The sequence below is a fragment of the Rattus rattus genome, chromosome 8, assembly GCF_011064425.1.
Source record: "Rattus rattus isolate New Zealand chromosome 8, Rrattus_CSIRO_v1, whole genome shotgun sequence".
NCBI classification, from domain to species: Eukaryota; Metazoa; Chordata; class Mammalia; order Rodentia; family Muridae; genus Rattus; species Rattus rattus.
The window spans coordinates 11,357,259-11,378,578 of record NC_046161.1 but is presented as its reverse complement, the minus strand read 5'-3'; the positions used below and the strand labels follow the sequence as shown (position 1 = coordinate 11,378,578).

Genomic DNA, 21,320 nt, shown 5'->3' with positions numbered 1-21,320 from the left:
GTTTCTTCCTAGCAACTGGCAGGCACAGTCAACAGAACACAGAGACCAACAGACAGAAATACGGGCAGCTAGCAAACCAAAGGCGACAGCCAACAGGACAGGCAAATGTATTTGGAAATTACTTTTCTCACAAGAGGTTAATACCCAGAATGCACAAGAAACTCACGCTGTGTAACATCAAAACTCAAACAATACAGGTGAAAAGCTGGCTGAGGCCATGCCTTAGGTCTAAACACAGCCTCATCCTCCCCACTGCGGCCTCCACACAGCTGGTTTTTGCTGCTCCCCCACCACTGATATCACCAGATTTCTGTGCTCTTCTCTCTGCTTTTCTCCATGTCTAAGCCTGACGTTTAGTCCCGACTATCCTGTCATCATGCAGGCCTTGTGCCGTCTCTCTTTTGTCTTTCCTGGTCAAAGGTGTAATGCAGGAGGGTCTAGCCTGACCCCAGAGCCTACTCTAGTGATTCTTTCCACAGATAAACCCAAAGGTAAAGACTGAGCTTGCACACCTTAAGCAGACACGGCCCACCCAGTCCCCAGTCTGATGACTCTCAGAGTCCCTTTTCCTTCTCTTTGGGCTCCTCAGTCGACTCTTCTAAACTTGAGACATAGTAATGTCTAATAGTAATGTCCCCTACTTAGGGGACCCATGAGACGAAGCAAAGAAAAACCCTTAACCTAGCATGGCTTGGGTATGGCTGAGGGAGGAATGAGGCTATGGACACCAGTCGTGCTGAGCTACGAGGAAATTAGACCATCACTCTTTACTCTTATTTTAAAGTTCAATGAAACTACACTTTTTAAAATCCCATTCCTTTTCTCACTAAATGCACGTTTCCCTGCCTTTCTGCTTCCAGTGCAACCTCCCCTACCCCTTCTCTCCTCTCTGTGTATCAGCAGCAAGCAGTAGCCATGGCACAGCCTGGGTTCCATGCTGTCCTGAATTTTTTTCCAACAAGCCAGTCCCTTGCCCTTACTCCAGTTCTCCCTTGCTCCTTAACGCAACCTCACTGCAGTTCTCAGGACATGGATGGAATAGAGGCCACTTCCTTACAGAGCTTAGCCATGTTGTCAAGAGAAACCTCTACAATGGTGGTCTTCAACCTTCTTGATGCTGCGACCCTTTAATACAGCTCCTCATGCCATGATGATCCCCAACCATACCGTTATTTCGTTGTTACTTCAGAACTGTAATTTTGTTGCTGTTAAGAATCATAATGTAAATATCTGATACACAGGAGCAGCATATCTGACGTGTGACTCTGCAGGGCTTGTGACCCAGAGGTTGAGAACTCCGCTGTAGGCCATGCCCTCCATTGTCAGTGTGTCTCCTGTCATTCTGTCCTTCCTCTAGAATGGCCCTTTAGAATGGCCCATTAAACTGCTCACAGCATCCCAGGTCTCCGCTAGCCTGCAATTCCATTTTGTGAAACAGATCCAAAGACCTGTGAACCACAAGATCAGAGGGCCACAGCAATGGCCTCACTGCTCAGTAGCAATTCTCTGTATAATTTACTTCTCTACTTTCCATGACAAAACATCTGTCAAAATCAGCCTAAGGGAGTGTCTTAGTTACTTCTCTATTGCTATGACAACACTGGGACACGTTATAAAGTAAAGTTTAACTGGGCTTATGGTTTCAGAGGCTTAGAGTCCATGGTGAGAGGAACATCTGGGAGATTACATCTTGATCTACAAGGACAGACTTAAGTAGGGATAGGAGGAAGCTTCAGATTCCTCAAGCCTGCCCTCGTGACACACCTCCGCCAACCACAGCCCAGTCGTGTGAGCCTATGGAAGCCATTCTCATTCAAGCCACCAAAGAAAGTTGATTTGGTTTCGTGGTTTGAAGGGATTCAGTTCATCACAATGGGGCAGTGTAGCTGGTGTCTTGCATATATAGCTGGAAACAGAGAGATGAATGCCGGTGCTCACTGGGCTTCCTTGATCCAATTCCCCTTTTACTCAATCCAGTCAACTGACCTGAGTTTAAGGTAGATCATCCCTCTTCAGCTAAACTTCACACACACACACGCACGCACGCACGCACGCACGCACGCACACACACACACAAATCCATGCAGAGCATGTCTCTAGGTGAATTGGAAGTCTAGTCATGTTGACAATGAAGACCAAACATCACACGTGCATTGGCAGAGAGGCAGGGCAGCCTGTGGAAAAGCTTAACAGAAGAGGCTAGACTTTGGGTCTGCTGTGACTGTGGGCTCTTATCATAGAGAAGTTAGAGAAAGGAGAACTAGAGTGAGGCATCCCAAGGGATTGGTTTGAGGAACATATTTGACCTTCTGTAGTTTCATAGCTGGAAAGGCAAAAATCAAAGCACAGTGGCCATGTCCCACCATCTGGGGATGACACTGTAAATTTGGTTTTCTGAACTGACTGGTGAGGACAATGCAGGTCGGGGTCTGGTGTCACCAGGTCTGGCCACCATTCTCTTGAATCTCCAGGTTCTGATGCAGAGCACAACCAGAACTGCACCCACACAATGATGACTCAGTACTATGTGGTCATACTATGTTGGAAACCCAGATGACCTCAGGATCACAGTAGGACTAGAGAGTGGGAAAGAAGTCACTGGGAAAACAGCACCTCTGACCCTTTCTGATGAAACAACTTCATCTCAGAGAGAGACAGTTGCCTGTTCAGGGAAATCTCAGACCTTGGCTATGTGACATTATTGTGATGATTTTGCAAAGTAGATGACAAACTGCAGGAATCACTTGATATTTGTTATTGAACCAAAGCTTGTCAATCTGATCAGCACTGTGTGAAAGACAACTCTCTTAAGAAATTCATGTGGAAAGAATGCATATTCTGCACCAAGAAGGGAGTGAGATGATCTGTGTGAGTCCTTCCACCCTGGGAGTCTGTGTTCTAACTTAGCATACCTTAGTCATAGACAGGGCATAAGCCATTCATTTAGTAATTTAACAATACCAATGAGTAGATTCCATAATTCCATATTCTACTTTGGGCTCAGCTCTACTTTTAATTTCTCTAGCATGTTGCATTCCCACATGCCAAAGAACTGAGCACTCACCACATGCTGGAACACTCACCACACTCTGGAGCACTCACCACACGCTGGAGCACTCACCACACGCTGGAGCACTCACCACACTCTGGAGCACTCACCCCACTCTGGAGCACTCACCACACTCTGGAGCACTCACCACACTCTGGAGCACTCACCACACTCTGGAGCACTCACCACACTCTGGAGCACCCGCCACGCTCTGGAGCACTCGCCACGCTCTGGAGCACCCGCCACTCTCTGGAGCACTCACCACACTCTGGAGCACTCACCACACTCTGGCGCACTCGCCACACTCTGGACCACCTCACCACACTCTGGAGCACTCACCACACTCTGGAGCACTCACCACACGCTGGAGCACTCACCACACTCTGGAGCACTCACCACACTCTGGAGCACTCACCACACTCTGGAGCACTGGAGCACTCGCCACACTCTGGAGCACTCACCACACTCTGGAGCACTCGCCACACTCTGGAGCACTCACCACACTCTGGAGCACTCGCCACACTCTGGAGCACTCACCACACGCTGGAGCACTCACCACACTCTGGAGCACTCACCACACTCTGGAGCACTCACCACACTCTGGAGCACTCACCACACTCTGGAGCACTCACCACACTCTGGAGCACTCACCACACTCTGGAGCACTCACCACACTCTGGAGCACTCACCACACTCTGGAGCACTCACCACACTCTGGAGCACTCACCACACGCTGGAGCACTCACCACACTCTGGAGCACTCGCCACACGCTGGAGCACTCACCACACTCTGGAGCACTCTCCACACTCTGGAGCACTCGCCACATGCTGGAGCACTCACCACATGCTGGAGCACTCACCACATGCTACAGCACTTCCTCTGTGCTGGAGCATTGCACTTGGTGATGGTGAGATAGTGATGAACAAGACTAACAGCTCTTTTTCTCAGAGCCCACACTAACAAATCTTTACACTAAAGAGTAGTTATGAAAAAAACAGCATGAAAAATGCAAGGCCGTGGTTCTATTCTTCTCAACATCATGACTCCAGCTAAAAATTAGTCATGGTCTCTATGAAAGAATTTACATACTTCCTTTCCTTGGGTTTAAGTTTTAAACAAAAATTGAAAAAACCTTTGAGCCTTAGTCCAGGACTACCATGAGATGCTTCCAAATGACACTTGGTACATGTCACTTTCTAATGTCAGGTCTTATGAATAAACTGAAGAGACAGTATTGCTCAGTCTGGGTAATTCTGGAAACGCAGGACTTAGGAGGCTATTGTGGTCAGTACCATAGATTTTAAGCCAGTTCTTGTCAAAAGGAAGGACCTGCATATCGGACTTCACAGCTAGGAAGCTGAGGCTAGGTCTGCCCTTCTACAGATGAGCATGAGACCTTGGACCTGACGTCTCACTGTGCCTGTCAAGGCTCCTTGAAGTATGACGGGTGTCTATGTCTATGCTTAGCATTTTTCAGAATTAACAAATCCTCTATGATTAACAACATATTCTTAGAAGATGGTGTTTGCTTGTCAGATTTGGTTTGGTTTCAATTCTGGTTTTTTTGTTTTGTTTTGTTTTGTTTTGTTTTGTTTTGTTTTGTTTTGTTGAGCTAAGCGTCTGGAACTCACTATATAGTCCTGGCTGGCCACCTGGGCAATCCTGTTGATTATAGGTTGGTGACAAGATTTTTTTTAAAAAGATAAGTATATATGTGTTGGCCAGACTTATGTCAACTTGACACAACCTAGAGTCATCCAAAAGAAGGGAACCTCAATAGAGAAAATAAAATCCAGCTATAGGGCATTTTCTTAATTAGTGACTGATCGGAGAGGGCCCAGTCCATTATGGGTGGTTCCGTTCCTAGGCTGGCAGTCCTTTCTCTATTAGAAAGCAGGCTAGGCAAGCCATGGGAAGCAAGGCAGAAAGAACCACTCTCCGCAGCCTCGGCATCAGCTCCTGCCTCCAGGTTCCTGCCTTGCTTGGGTTTCTGTCCTGACTACATTGAATGACAAACAGCAATGTGGAAGTATCAGCCAAATACACCCTTTCCTCCCCAACTTGCTTTTTGGTCATCACCGAAACAGACTCCTGAGACCAGTACTATCAGCTCTGAAATTATCTTTTTTTATGTAAGTGATTAGTCAGTAGCTTTGGGGCTTCTTCCTACTTAACCAATTGATCCAGTTAAGGAAGTATTGAAGCGGCCCGGGGTAACACAGGAATGCGTCCTGCCCCGCCTCTCTCTTATGAAACCGGGTCTTTTTGCTGCTTTTCCCAGAGCTTCTCCTTGTGAAGCTGAGCTTCAGGAACTGATGGAACAAATCGACATCATGGTAAGCAACAAGAAGCTGGACTGGGAAAGGAAGATGCGGGCTTTAGAGACACGCTTAGACCTTCGGGATCAAGAGTTGGCCAATGCACAGACCTGCTTGGACCAGAAAGGCCAGGAGGTACCGAGCACACACGTCAGTACAGTGCCCACGCACCAAACTCACTTGTCATAATTCCGTCGGCAAATATAGTGTTAAGTGTATGCTTTCAAATAGGTGCAGAGACTAAACTGAATCAGGCATTTACTGATGGAAACAGACTTAATCACATCGGCACTGCCAACAGTGTAATCTGACATTTAAGATACATGCAAAATAACATTGTTTGGAAACAAGCGTAAAAATGCTTTGGCTTTTGGTGGCCAAAAGCTGTCTTCATTCAGCAGAGTTTAGGAGCATTCGCTGCTCCTGGTCTGCTAGAAAATATTTTGTAAAATCAAACAAACAAACAAAAAAGCTATGTTGAGAGTAAATTGCCAAAGGAGAGTACGTGGGTGAAAGTGTGCGTGTGCCTGGGCGCATCCATGGATGTGCGGGTGCGCGTGCCTGCGCTGCCCACTTAGGAAGTTTCCTTCTCCTCCCATGGCAGCTCCGTGCTGACCGGGTCCTCACAGGAGAATGGGGGGGTGCACAGGCCTTGGGCTTGCTTGAGGAAAAGCACATGCAACATACATGTCCAACTCTTCTGGGAGAGGCATAAGAGGAGAAAGCTGTCCAGCCAGGGACCACATCATTACAGAGGCGTTCATCAGCAAGCCTCAGGCTCTGTTAACCTCTGGATGGAACCTGATTTTGGCAAAGCTGAGGGGTCAGTACTTGTGGGTGGATGTGGCTGTTGTTCCTGTTTCTCTCTGCAGGGAAGGCAGGTCCACTGGTCCTGGCAAGGACCTACAATGGCACAGTGTTGTAAGTAAGTGCCTTGTCGGCAGTTAAAGAAAATAATTGAAATTCTTAACAAGTACTCCTAAACGTTTTTATTCTCTCATTAATATGTTAGTTCTTTAAATTATGGCATTTATCCACAGAGCCACTAAAATGGTAAGGAAAGGAGCCTAACCAACAGGAAATCTTTTGAGTTACATTAGCAGACGTTTTACACAAGGAACAATGGCACAGGCTCCCAGACAGATGATATGAAGCAAATTCTAAATCTTCATTTAAAACGCAGCAGTGCCAAGGATCTTGTTAAACACACTTCCATGCTATCCTAATGCACAGCCAGTGGAAGGGCTGGCACTGTCCGGCTTCCGTGAACTCGGTTACTGGCCCTAGCTAGGAACTACAGGGCAAACATTGGCTCTCTTGGCTCCACACAGCGCTTTTCCGTGGATGGCACTTCTCCTTTGCACCTTTTCTGATTTTCTTTAAGATCAAATTCAGAAAGAGCTAATGTAAAGTTTGTTTTTAATGCAGGTGGGGTTACTTCGACAGAAGCTGGACAGTCTAGAAAAATGTAATCTAGTAATGACTCAGAACTATGAAGGACAGCTACAGACCCTAAAAGCGCAAGTAAGAGAATCGTTAAATGTGGCTTTGTATGTTTTGATACATATTTTAAGCTATAACATTGTGCTAATTTTCAACATTGTTTTATATACAAGCAAATGTTCCCAAGTCTTCCTTGCATGCTTATCTGACTTGCATTATCTCATGGTCCTGATTCGTCTCTCTTAATGGCCTGTCACCTTAGATGCCATCTGCACTGCCCTCACTAGTATGGCAGGGTACTAGACAAATAACTTTGTTTCTCTAGAGGCAATTTCTTATAATTATCAATTATGAGAACAAAAACCTGTGGTTATTTCCTACTAGGGGTAGGCTTGCTTCCACAGCAACCTGAGATACAGACGTTTGCTGCTGTGAAGTCAGTAGCTGGAAGAACCAAGCTGACCTTGCTACTGCTAGGTTGGTTGTTCGTCAATGCCAATGCCTGTGCATATGCCAGGAGAGGGGCGCCAATTACCTTGTCACCCATCACTGCAGCCCTACGAGGCTCTCCTCAAAGTCTCGTCTCCTACCACAGATGCCCCATAGGGCAGGAATCACTCGGCACTGCAGGCCCAGAAGCTGCCGGGGTTTAGCGTAGTAAATGCATCAGCAGGAGAGGTGATTTGATTGTGAACTCTCACCACCAGCTTTCCTTGGAGAGCAAAGATTTCATATGTAGCAAGCTAGTTAAAGGAGCCCGGAGCAGTCAGCGCTCCTCTGTAAGCACCTTTTCTAGAAAGGGGATTCACCGATTAAGAATAGACTAGGAAACATATGAAGCCCCTTCCTTAACTGATAAGATCTTACAAAACTGTCTTCATTTTGCCTGCAATTCAGGCATGTGACGCTAGAAGGCAGCTTGTATTACAAAATTTCTGAGCTGAGACCAGATCATCTAAGACCTATGGCCACCAAACTTGGCGCCCCCTGCCATCTCACCACCCCTCCCCCATCCCCCTACAAAGATGGCAACCTAAATCTGAAGTGATTATATAGGGCAGTTGGAGGTAAAAGGAAAGACAAGAGCACAGTATTTAAAAACTTAAGGCAGATGTGTTGCCAAGATGATTCGATAGAACGGGTGAGCGCTTCAGCCAGCAGCCAGGGACGGCTAGGGAATGCCTGGAGAAGCCGGCAGCCAGCACCCAGGGACGGCTAGGGAATGCCTGGAGAAGCCGGCGAGATGGACTTAGGGTCTGGCAGCAGCCGCTCAGCAGCCTCCTCTCTTATTTCAACACAGAAAGACTGAGTAGAAACAATAAACAGACGCTCCTCAGACGCTACGATCCGATGCTATAGGCATCCGTGAAAGTGTGAGCTACTGTTAGAGCAATTGTCTTATTGAGATTAAAATTATCCACACAAGATGGCATTAAGTAAAAGTAAGGAAATTTCATGTGTGCTTTAAAATAAAAAACTGTTAGCTTTGCTGCCTGCACAGTTAAAACAAACATCAAGTGAGTCACTGCAGGCAGCCAAGGCCCCGGTTGGCAGACACACAAGAGCCATGTTCAGCCTCAGTGACTGAGTTTCAATAACAGGTCCCACCCTCAGTAATGGGATATTGAAGGACCCTCAGTAATGGGATATTTAAGTGTCATTGCGCTTTCTAATCATGACTTAAGTTCTCGACGAGCTATGTGACAAGGAAACGCCATGAAAGTCGGTTTTACGTCACTGTTACTATCCCCGCCTCTGCAGTTTTCTAAGCTAACCAATAACTTCGAAAAGCTAAGATTACATCAGATGAAGCAAAACCAAAGTCACCGGAAAGAAGCCTCCAACAAAGATGAAACGCCTTTTGAACTGAGCAGTTTGAACCAGAAGATAGAGGTGAGTGCACAGCCCGGTTTCTCAGGCTCCTAAGGTGGAACATGAGGAAAAAACTACAAACTACAGCTGTGCAGATGTGGGCTTGGTTCCAGGTACACAGCACTCAGTATGGACTCAGTGCATGTTCTGCTTCAGGCACTTAGCAAATTCAAAAATAGCTGATTTATATTATATCTTATGTATTAAATATATTGAGAGAGCTAAAAAATGTACAAAGACTTCTCAGCTGTTGAGAGAAAATGAAGGGTTAAACTGAATACCTCATAAATCCTTTACTGTCCATTTAACTGTCAGGTACTAAATCCCAAGCTGCTAAGTGTTTCCAGAGCAGAGCTGGGAATCCCAGGTCTGGTTTGGTTTGATTTGGTTTTGTCTCTTTAAAGGCACAGTGTCTGTCCATTCAAGTTGTCCCATGTCCCCAAGAACTTCTAAAGTTCGTCTCTGCAAAGGTTCAGTTTGTTGCCACGGTTGTTCTTCTCAGCCTTTCAACTTCATAACTTTAGAAAACACAGAGCAGCTAGCTTCCTCCCTGCGCTCTTCAGAAGTCCTGTGGAGAATCCTGAAGGGGCAGCGTCTCTGTGAGCCCCTGACATTGGCTTGCTGGACTCTAGTGCCTTTTGAAGTCACTTTCTCCTTAACCTTTGTGTCACCCAATTCTGCTTCTTGCATTCTTCTCAGGGCCTCAGGCCAGTGACCCGGACCCAGCCAGCAGTTTCATTTTCTCCTCCTCTTGAGCTCAGTTGGACCCTGTGCCTCCCAGTGACCAAGGTCAGAGACAGTTTAGGGATCGCCAGCCTTTCTCATCATCACTCTCCAGCTGGCCTGCCCTTGCCTCCCATTCTTATCTCTTCGTCTCCACACAACCACCTTATTCTGTCTGCTCTTTTTCTCACTCCTGTTCCAAAATACACAAGAGAGGCAGCTTAGATACCTAACTGACAGACCAGCAGCATCGCCTCAGGTGGAGACGGCAGCCATGGAACTAGCCAGTTTGGTAGAAAGCCTAGGTCTCACCTTCCAAAGCCCCGGATTCTATGTCTTTCTAGGTACATACATTTCTGCAGGTATAAAGTCGCTGCCACCCAGTCACTAAAGGAAACCCTGATACCCACTCCTAGCCTCTCCAGGGGTATGACTGGCCTTGCAGGGATGCTCAGTGCAGGAACATCAGAACACTACTGCTCATCTGCTTGGTTCTCTGTGAGCTCTGGAGGGGACCAGATTTGTGAACATGTCTCTGCCGTGCACGTCCTCATGGATGTGTTTATATTCATGCGAAAGCCTTTTAAGTAAACGCAGTGTAACCTGAATAATTATAAAGCATCCTTCATGGCTGTCTTTCGTACAACCATCTGAAAATAGCATGTAAGAGATTAACTGTCCTTGTTTCAGGACATGTAGCATGTTGTCCTTTGGGACAAGCTATAGTACTATCACTGGGGACACCGTGTGCATGCAGTAGGGAGCACCATGGCTTATATCACAGAGCACCCACTACACCTCTCTTTTATTCACTCTGTGACACTTAGGTGGTGTTTTCCTTCAGTAAATTGTGCTGATGGGGCCAGGGGACAGTTCCACTCATAAAGTGCTTTTCTCAAAAGTATGAGGACCTGGTCTCAAGCTCCAGATTCTAAGTGTAAAAGCTGGGCATGGGTACACACTTGTAATTCCCAGCACAAAGGAGACTGAAATGGATGGCTGCCTGATCACACTGGCCGGCCAGCCTAACCTAGTCACTAAGTTCTGGGCCAAGTGACACATGCTGTCTAAGAACCAAGGTGGACAGCTTTGAGGAATGACACCTGAGGCTGGCCTGCCCTTCGGTCTTCCAATACACACACACACACACACACACACACACACACACACACACACACACACACACACCAGAAGACACCGTATATATGTGTGCACACACAAGTGTGCAGGCACACATGTGTATGCGTGTGTGTGTGTGTGTGTGTGTGTGTGTGTGTGTGTGTGTGTGTGTAGGGAGACGTATATAGACAGAGATAGATACGGGTATATAACTAGATAAACTACATTTAGGAATGAAAATGCATGAGTGCAGAAAGTTCTCTTAAAATACTTCACAAATAAGAGTGAGAAACTAGACGGTTAATGACAGTTAAACTGAGTGACGATCATGTGGTTTGGGTTACTCTGTACTTTTACGTAAGTATAAAACATTCCTAATGAAAAGTTAAGATCATTTTGTGATTTCTAGAGTCACTGACACATCACTAAACACCATTTCCCAGTGTTTAGAAGAAAGGCTCTTTTTTCAAAGATTGAATTCTCTGGTTACCACCAGAAACACTCCCTTTAGTGGCCATGACCCTCTCAACCTAAGTCATTCAGAGAAGACTTTGTCACCATAAAAACCCCACTGGAGGTCTGGGGTCTGGGTGACCCCACAGAGCTGATGTCTGTATCCTCCATGCAAACCTCCCATCCTGAATACGCATGCTGGCTGCCTAAGCTTCAAAGCCGTGCCTCTGGTCACCCAGGAGCCAGTACATGTGTGGTAGCCCAGCCATCCTGGCCCTCAGCTATACCTGTTTCAGCTCCTACGAGCGAAGGTTAATGTTGCTGCCTTCCCTAAAGCATGCCGAGGGTAGGGGTGGTGTTTATTTTAAGATTATTTGCAGTTGTTGAGTAGGTGATGATAAGTATATTTACCACATAAAAGACAGCTTCTAACCTGGGCACGTGGGTCCTATCTCTAATCTCAGTACTAGGGAGGCTAAGGCTGAAGGGTGTTGGGTTTAAGAGCTTGGACTGAACACTGAGACCCAACCTGAAACAAAACCAAACCAAACAAAAACAAAACATAATTACTGTTAAAGTCAACCTTATTCCATTTTTTGCTATTTCCCCCCAAAGACTTCTTTTTTAATTAAAAAGTTTTAATTCCTAAAGCTAGCATAGAAACTAATGGGTTTCCTCATAGCATCATCATAAACGATAAAATCAAATTCTTGAACTCTAACTTACATCCATCATTAAACGTTACGCAGCATCTGTTTGGAGTATAATTGTGTAAATGTGTCATTGTCCCCTTTGCTACTTACTGCTTGCATCCTTGAGTGTCAGAATCAGTCCATGACACTAAGCGGACTGTCTCCACTACCCTAATGGAGTCTGCCATAGGGATTTTTGTACGTGTAGACGGGGAGGTGTGTACACACATTTCCTCGGTGATGTTGCCACCACTTAATTTCACATTGCTTTAATTACTATAAAGTCTTCCTCACTTACAGACTTCCGTCATTGATTAGGACTTGATTTTATTAAAAGAAGAAAGTAAGCTTCTCCAAGTATTCTTCAAAATCATTTCGGTGTAGGAAATATGAAAAGTGCTGTTTTTCTCATTCTAAGCAAGATACAGTTTGCATTCTCAGAACCAACACAAATCCCAGCCAATGCCTGCAGCCATTTTTAAAACACTCCAGCAGAACACACCACATTCCAAAATAACATGGAAGGAAAAATATCCCCGTGGCTTTTATGTGACAGTCGTGCTGTACTTAAGTACTGTAAATAGCTTGCTTACGCGTGCACGCTGCTCTGTAAGAGTGGGTCAGGGTTAGTCATAAATGGGTCACCAGGCACTTAAGCACAGCGTGAGCATGTAGTCCTCTGGGCGCGTTTCCGTAAGCCTGGACAGAAAGGCACACTGCAGAGGCCAGCCCATGGAGAAGGGCAATGCAGGGACATCCTCTCTGGCATCTGCAAAGCCATGTCCTTTGCTCTTACTGTTCCCTTGTGAGTGGACAGCCACGCTCTACACCTCATTACCTGAAAGGGCACATGAGAGGCTGGGCATGCTGACTCCAGCCAGTCCCACATTTCCCTCCCCAGCTGACACTTGTTCCCAAGTGAGCTGATTTTAGCTTCACCCTATACATGATGGCTTTGAAAGCCAGAGGCCAATAAAGTCAGCATCTTAGCTCAGGCTTCTGAAGCAGCACTCAGAGGTCGGGTAGCTTAGACAAGGAGCCAACAGGCGAGATTCTGAGGAGAGCCTCCTCTGGGTTCATGAGGGCTGCCTGCTGGCTCTGTAGCAGGAAAGGGGGAAGTGAGAAGGCGTTCTCTCGTCTTTTGTTGGGGTGGTGTATGTGTTCATGAGGACACCTGCACGTGTAGAACCAGAGTCAGAATAGGTGTCTTTCTCATTTCTTCCTACATGCCCCCCCCCCTTAAAGTGTAGAGAATGAGAGAGGGGGAAATTATCCAAGGCATAGGCAGGAGGTACCAGCTGGTGCCAAAGGTTATTTGACTCTCTCTTGTTCTTCTCGCCCTTGCCATGAAAACAATCTATGCTTTGAATAATGTGTAGTATTTTTATGCATGTTAAAAATTCTATAATTTCCTAAAAAATTGGAATACACAGGTTAGGCATACCTATTCTGAAAATTTGCAATTCCCAAATGTTCCCAAATTCCAGACTTTTTGAGCAGTGACATAATGCCACAAATAATACGGAGGCCACAGCGTGGGAGGCCTCAGTGAGGGGGGCCTCAGTGCGGGTGTATCAAACACGACACTTACGGTCACTTTTTGGAGGAGTGCCCACAGGGTGTCTGCAGCAGATGAGTGGGTGTTAAACTTGGATGCCATCTTATTGTGAATGTGCAACTAATCCAAAATCTGAGGTGCAACCCCCTGGTGCCCAGTGGTTCAAATGCCAGACGCTAAGGCTGCAGTAATTAATCAAGGTGCAACTCCATCAATTTCTTGTTTCCCTAGCAGATAGAGAATAGACTTACGTTTTCTTGTAATGAAAGAAGAGACTTTATTGAACTTTTAGTGACTAATAGCTTCCTGTTTGCTCCCTGCCTCCTACTTTACAAGGAGTTCAGAGCAAAGTCGCGGGAGTGGGACAAGCAGGAGATTCTCTACCAGACCCACCTGGTGTCGCTGGACGCTCAGCAAAAGTTACTCTCTGAAAAGTGCAATCAATTTCAGGTAAACTGTCACTGTGCCTAGATTAAAAAGCAGCACCAGATCTTAATTAGTGCCATCCTTGCCATTCAGTGTGGCGTCCACTTACTCATGGAAGTGTGAACTAAGAGGGACAGTAGCCATGGGGAGTCTGGTGACAGCACAGTCACATGAGTCCTTTGGGACCATGACCTTAGCGTCCGGGTCTGCTCGGGTGCAGTTACATCTTCAGGCGACACTCGTGTTTAGGCAGGTCGGGCAGACACCTATAAGCCCTACACTTGTGGGGGTCACAGGCAGGAGGGTCATGAGTTTGAGGCCAGCCTGCACTGCATAAGAGGCATTTTCCGACTAGTATGTAATTGAATTAGTATTTTTTCTCTATATATAGCTTCTAGATTTTCATTGAATAAGACCTCTCCTCCTCCAGATCCCTTCCCTTCTCCATAGCTTTGCTCCAGAGTTACACAGATACCTTTTCTCTTCACATCATCTGAAGTTGAGATCAGGAACAAGTATAACACTGGACTGTACAAGCCCAACTTCACACTAAAGATCTTTACTAACTCCATTATCCTTTGCCCCTGTGGAAGCTTAAATATGATATTCTTCACGCCATTTCCCTGCTTGTCATGTTTCTCAGAAACAGGCACAAAATTACCAAACTCAGCTAAACGGGAAACAGCAGCGGCCAGAGGACAGCAGCCCTGAGACCCCTCGCCTGGTGTGTGAGTCCAGTCCTGGCTGTGAAGCCACGCAAAGAGATGAGTTCATTATCGAAAAGTTAAAGTCGGCGGTGAGCGAAATAGCGCTGAGCAGGAACAAGTTACAGGACGAGAACCAGAAGCTCCTGCAGGAACTGAAGATGTACCAGAGGCAGTGCCAGGTGAGGGTCTGCACGACCAGCTTCTTCTCCAGCCATTGTTGGTGGGCTGCACACACGCAGGCTTGACAGGGAGCGGGACAGCTACAGGACGCTCTTCCGATGCACTGTCAGCTCTGTCAGACCTCCTCTCTAAGCGGCTGTCACCCAGGTAAATCCAGTAATCCAGTGGCTGTCTTAGCCTCTGGAGTCTTGTAACAGCACTATGACAGTGTGGAACATTGTCACTGGAAAGGCAGTCGCAAACCTTTGTGCCTAAATCCCACACTGCAGTACCCAGCCACTACCCTTCCCCCGCCTATCTTATTGGCAAGTTTAGACCTTGGGGACTGGGGACTGGCACGGATCTACTCTTTCTGATTTATCAGCACTTGCTCCATGTTAGTCTACTTCCCATCACTGTAACAAAACACTTGAGGTAATCCATGAAGATTGAAGGTTCCTTTAGGCTCGTGGTTTGGGAGGGACCTGGTTATGTCAAGACTGTGGTAGGGTGGAGTGTCATGGCAGGAGAGTGGGGTAGACTAAAACCTCATGTCCCACAAGCAAAGGGGAAGGAGGTCCAGCGGGGTCCCCATCTCCCAAAGGCCCAACCACCTGTCCTGTCGAGACTCTTTGGACCGTAGCGCACAGCCTTTGGGCCACCATCTGATCACCAGATATGGTCACAGTATCTGCTGAGCAGTCTTCTAGAACTGAAGGTCAACATCAGATTGATAGGCTGACAGGTGTTTTCCAGCTTTGTCTTCCTTAAGCCAGCTTTTTAGAATTTTCTTTCTACTTTTTGCAATTAACAGAGAAGCGTTTGGGACCAGCACCCTTCAAAACCATCCATTGCCGAGCCCATCCTCAGGTCTTGCCTGCGTGCATTCAGACACTTGAGACAGCCCCACAGCCTTTCTCCGCTTCCACTCCAGCTTGCCCACCTCCAGGTGTCCTTCTACCACTTTTCTCCATTCGCTTCACCCATCTCCCAACTCCTTTCATTACCCCACCCCACGCCCCAAAGCACACTGCCTGGGCAGACTCTCTGAGATATTCTGCCCTGTGGCTTCTGCTCTACAACTCCCAGGATCATTTCCTAGTCCTGGGCCAGCCTCCCCTTCCCACACTGCAGTGTCACCTGCAGGGCTGTCCTGGAACATCTGCATCAGCACCTGCTCTTCCCCCGAGTCTAGGAGGGCACAGATCACAACGTTTCCACCTTCTCTTCCAGTGGCATTTCTAAGAGACCTGTATCTCCCCCATCCTGAACCCCAGCTCTTTCTGGAGAAAGACATTATTCTAACAACTAGACTAGAGATGCAAATGAACAAACCAGAGTACACTGAAAATGCTAGACAGAGAAGAGGCCAGGCATCCCCCAGACACAGGTCATGCGTGTGCCATCTTCCCTGGGTCTACCACCGTCTAAGATTGGTCCTGCCCTTCCTAGAGGTTGGTGTCCTAGTATTCGGTTGCTGGTGACCCACCTGCCTATAAGAGCTGTTTGCACAACTGTTGGGTCCAGCAGAATCCTCTCCGTCTCTGAGATGGAACAGGTCCTAGCTCCTGTCTGAAGACAATTTAAGCATACATTTCATTGCTATCTTCATTGATGGAGCCTGCCCCAGGACCACACAAATGAATAAGTGATTATTTTTCTAGGTCCCTCCAAAATACTCTGCCCTGGGCTTCAGTTCAAGCTGTATGAACTGAAGGGCTTTGTGTTTTCTCTCTTCTTGGGGTCTTTTTAGCTCAGGTCCCTCCAAGTCCTTTCCCTGCCTGGCTTGCTGAGCCAGAAGGGACAGACAAGAGGACACACAGAGTTTTGCTAGCCAGATTGTCTTGCTGAAGAGTGAGCTCCAGGTCCAGCAAAAGACCCTGTCTCACTGTCTCCATAAAATAAAGGTGGGGAGCACGAGAAGTTACCCAGGGTCCACCCCTGGCCTCCCTGTGTACACATGTGCACTGCCATGCCAAGGCACGCACGCACACACACACACACACACACACACACACACACACACACACACACCTGGACACACAGATTATACATATTAAAAAGCAAAGTAAATTATTGTGGAACATGCTTGAGAGAAAAAAGTATCTGTTGTCCTAATAAAAGTATTTTTGAAAAGTAAGTAAGGATTTCTCTTTGGAAAAAGCACCAAGCACCCTGCTTCTTCACTCGTCCCTGGGTCATGTCCTGGCGCACTCATGACCTGTTCTTGTGCTTTCCACAAATGTTGAGAGTCCACTCTTTGTCAGTTCATTTGAAGGGTTAAAAATCACTGCTCCTTTCAGTGTATCAGACATGTTCCTACCTAACAGATGGGCCTTAGATTTGTTTTTTCAAAATTTGCATTTTACCAAATAAGGATAACTAGAAGTAAATAATCTTGCAACCAGAATATACATTTGAAAAAAAGGAAAAGCAGTCTCCTTTTAGGCACCTGACAGAATGCTCCACATCGCTCATAGGGAAGCAAGACAGCTATTCCTATTTAAACGGCTGCCATGTAATATGTTGCAGTGCACTTTGATGGCAGCTGTGCCTGCATCTTGTGGAGGCAGGCGCGACGTTTGTCTTCCCACAACCCTGGAATGTGCCAGCACACAGCCCAGTGCTCGCGTTCATTTACTATGCTGCATGCCCCTCGTGCTTCTAAGTGTGCAGAATTCCCCACTAGAGATTAATGACGAAAATAAATGGCTCTGCGTCTTTCAGACATCTGTGCTGGGAAAGTTAACATCATTTGCTGGTTAATATATCGCTAAGAACGAGAGCAGAGCTGCCCAAGAAATGCGCAGTGCAGCCACAGCTCTGATCGAAGTTCGGGAGTCTGTGTTACTGGTTTCTCGCTTGTTTCATTGTTTTCATTTTTAAGATTTAGCCCAGGCTGCCCTCAAATGCCCTGTAGAGTCTCAGGTGACTTTGAACTTTTCATCCTCCACTCCCTGGACTGGGATTTGGGGTACACACCACCATATTTGGTTTCCACAGAATGAAAGATAGAACCCAAGGCTTCGTGCATGCTAGATAAAGCTCGGTGTCAACTGAGGTCTGTAGTCAAACTTGATTTAAAATCTTCTTGTAGCACATTAAAGAACCTCGGAGAAATGAGAGAATTTATCCTAAGTCACATATTTATGCAAACCAATGTAAGTGTGTATCAAAACATTGTCATCTGAAATGTAATGAAGATGTAAAAATTATCCAGATATCTTGGTCTTTGTATCAAGTCATCAGAAATCTGTGTACGTAAGGCCTACAGCATACCTACATTTCAGTGCTAAATGCCTAATCTATATTTAGATTTCATAAACTATCATGATTAAGGGAGCTTTTGGTACTTAAATTGTTCCAGGAATGCTTGAGAATGTCCTAATAAGAAAATCAATTTACCAGATATTTGACACGTTGCAAATAATTGATTGGACTCTCATGAAAAATTGTACCAATTTCAAGACTACATCCTAGTTTTAAAAATCCACTAATTTTCATGTCAATTCGGGCTTATTGAGTCCAAAGAAGATAATTCTTGATTTATCAATATCAACAAATCCTACTAATTGTTCTTATGTTTTTGCAGCTAATTTACAGAATGCTGTCAACTGCAATCTAATTTACCTATTTATCTGTCCAATCATTATTACCAATCTCTATAATGAGATGTTTCCGTCTTAACTTACATCCTCACACCTGTGTCGCTGGATCATTAAACAGCGTGTTTTTCCTTGTGGATGCTCATCACTACGGACAGATGTTTTCTAGTAACAGAGGACAGGCCACTCTGTCAACCTGACACTACAGGTCCCCAGCCTGGAGTTAGGGCCTCCCTGCTCCTCCCCCTCAGAACAGACACACCCACTTTCTGCCTGCTGCTGCCTGTTAACGCCCAGGCTGTTCCTTCTTCCCCTGCATGGCATAACAGGTGACATTTACAATAAGGAACACTGATTTTTAAACAACAACTTATTGTTTCATAGGGTAAACTGCATTTCTTCTGTATAATTTGTTTCATGTCTCTCTGGTTTTTGAAATTTTAACTCTATCTGAAAAATCCCTGCTGTTCAAAACAGAGAACATCTAAACTAGTCTCAGAAAACATCATACTTATGTCTGAAAGTATAGTAATCTGCCCCTTCCCAAACCCAGGCTGAAAGGCCCTTGGGAAGGTGCATAATTGAAGGTTTTTGTTTTAAGAAAAGTTCCTGAGAACTACCCTCATTTAAATGGAGTCGTTGCTCATGATTGACAAAAGCAGAAGCAACCCCTCGATGCCTACCAACTGCTGAATAGAACAGACTGTGGTACAGCCACGTAACGGGATGGAATTCAGCCATAAACAGGAGATGTAATGTGACCTGGATGAGCCCTGGGAGCCTACTGAGGGGAAGAACCCAGCTACGGGAGCTGTGCACAGTTTTAATTCCTAGGGATCTACTGCTGCAGCAGACGGTCCCACAGGCCATGTCATGAGCCTGAATGGGTCCACAGCACTGTCAAGGGATGCCAGTGTGCATGTCCCTAACTCCACTGCTGACCCCTCCTCCATCCCACAGCAGACAGCCAGGCTCCGAGCTCCCCTTATCCAATGCAGAACTCACCTCCTTCCCTCAGGGAGGGGAGGGGAGGAGACTGGTCTCATTGCAGGTGTCTCACTGCGCTTTGGATTCCTCCATCTCCCATCCCCACCCCCACCCCACCCCATCCCCACCCCCACCCCCGTTTAAGGAGCCCCGCCTACTGCTACACCCTTTCTTCCTGTCCAGAGCCTCCCCTTCACTCTGAACTGCTCGAGCCTCTTGTGGACCCGCTGGGTCACTGGTATTCCTAGTTGTTTCACCATAGCTCCCCTACCATGGAGCAGGAGGGGGAAAGGCTCCTGATGTATCCTGCTGGCAGCTGTGTCAGGAAAGTGCACTGATGGCTTTGGTCACAAGATTATCTGTCATTTAGTTACTACTGTATTAATCCGAAAGGACCGGCATTGACTAGAGACCACACCTTGTACTTTATTCAAACTCTGCTACCTTAGGTTCACACACACTGCGACCACATTGCTGAGGGTGGCTTGGTCATTTGCTCCTTGTCTTTATCCTGAGTGGTGAACACTCTGAGGGCAATTAGTATCTGTGCTCCAGAGCACACGGTAGGAGCTCAGAGAAGGTTTGTCCCTGGATGAAAGGTGAGGTGAAATTCTTAAGACTGAGGAAGGAAAAAGAGTAGATATGCTTTACTTAAAATAAGCACACCGCTTGAGTTAAAGGTGGTAAGCGTTTTTAATTTTTAAGTCCTTTGACACTTCCATGCACGTATATAGTGAATTTTGGTCATTTTCACCCACCATTACCCTCTCTCAGGCCCCTCCCGCTCCCCCTTCCTGCTTTCATGTCTGTGTGTGTGTTGTGTGTGTGACTGTGTTGGGGTGTGTGTGACTGCAATGTTTGTGTATAAATATAGGTGTGATTGTGTGTGTATGACAGTGTGTGTGCATATGAGCGTGTGTCAGTGTGTGCATGAGTGTATGTAGTATGTGTGTCATGTCTGTAAGTTTATATGAGAGTGTGTTTGTGTGTGTGAAATGTGTGTATGTGAGTATGTGTGTGTATGTGTAAGGGGAAGGGAGTGGTGTGTATGAGTAAGAGGAGTGGGGGAGTATATATGAGTTTGTGTGTGAGAGAGAGAAAATGTGTGTGTGTGTGTATGTGTGTGAGAGAGAGAAATGTGTGAGAGAGAAAAATGTGTGTGTGTGTGAGAGAGAGAGAGAGAGAGGGAGAGAGAGACAGAGACAGACAAACAGACAGACAGAGACAGACAAAGAGAGAGAGAGAATATGACCTCATTAGGATTACTTGAGTGAGCTTGAGTGTGAACTAATTTATCAGAGCAGGCACCTTGCCTGTAGCTACACCATGGGAGAAAATGACTTCCCCTTCCCCAGTAGCCATTAGTAACCAGTAGCGTCTCAAGGACTAGTGAGGCCTCAAGGGCTTTCTCTCAGGTAGAATGGAATGTCGATGGCCCTGTCTTCACAGATAACCACAGCTGCTGTGAGTGCATGAGTGCAGCGGTGATGCCAAGGCCACTCAGACATCATGGGTGATGCCATGCCCACTCAGACATCATGGGTGATGCCAAGGCCACTCAGATATCATGAGTGATGCCATGCCCACTCAGACATCATGGGTGATGCCAAGGCCACTCAGACATCATGCCCAGGGACTCTTCCTTAGCCTCTAGCTCTGACACTCCTCCCTTCTAGTGTTTCCTGAGCCTAAGGGGGTGGGTGGCATAATGTCCCATTCAAGGCTGAACACCCACTGTGTCTGATCTTCAGCATTCTGAGCAGTAACAGGTCTCTGAACAAGCACTGCCCTCTGCGAAACGAAGCTTCTCTCCTCTGAGAGCACTACTACTAGCTTACGGATATGAACAAACATTTAGAAGGCAGTTTAACAATGTGTCTGTTTAGCAAAGTAGGAGTAGCAACTGCTTCCCTAGCATTTATGATCTCCCCACCACCCATGGACTTTTTACTAGGTTTACAATCCCAGGTACAAACTCCTTCGCGTGGAGCAAGCCTCAAAGCCAATCGCCATGTGGTTGGCTCTCTCCATAGCGTTCATGCCACTGTTGCACCAGCAGGCTCATGGCGCTTGGCATGCGGGTGGCATTCAGGGTCGTCCACTGGGTAATATCGTTGATGATTTGTCTCCCATGGCAGCCTGAATAGCACATTCTGATGCCGTGAAAGCTATCCAGCAGGGAGGAAGTTTGATTTCCCTGTGTCTTGC

General features: G+C 46.5%; 1 protein-coding gene across 5 annotated transcripts in view; it reads left to right on the top strand.

Moving 5' to 3' along the window:
• The first annotated feature begins 5,338 nt into the window (after nt 1–5,338).
• Deup1 (deuterosome assembly protein 1) overlaps nt 5,339–21,320 on the top strand; it is a 44,265-nt gene continuing 28,283 nt past the window's right edge. For 4 of the 5 annotated variants that reach the window (XM_032909889.1, XM_032909888.1, XM_032909886.1 and 1 more), the window contains exons 1-5: nt 5,339–5,503; nt 6,797–6,892; nt 8,573–8,704; nt 13,565–13,678; nt 14,298–14,540. In XM_032909889.1, the coding sequence (XP_032765780.1) occupies nt 5,366–5,503; nt 6,797–6,892; nt 8,573–8,704; nt 13,565–13,678; nt 14,298–14,540 (723 nt within the window). In that variant the 5' untranslated portion in view covers nt 5,339–5,365. The remainder of the gene's footprint in view (nt 5,504–6,796; nt 6,893–8,572; nt 8,705–13,564; nt 13,679–14,297; nt 14,541–21,320) is intronic. The other variant, XM_032909887.1, reaches the window with a different exon arrangement.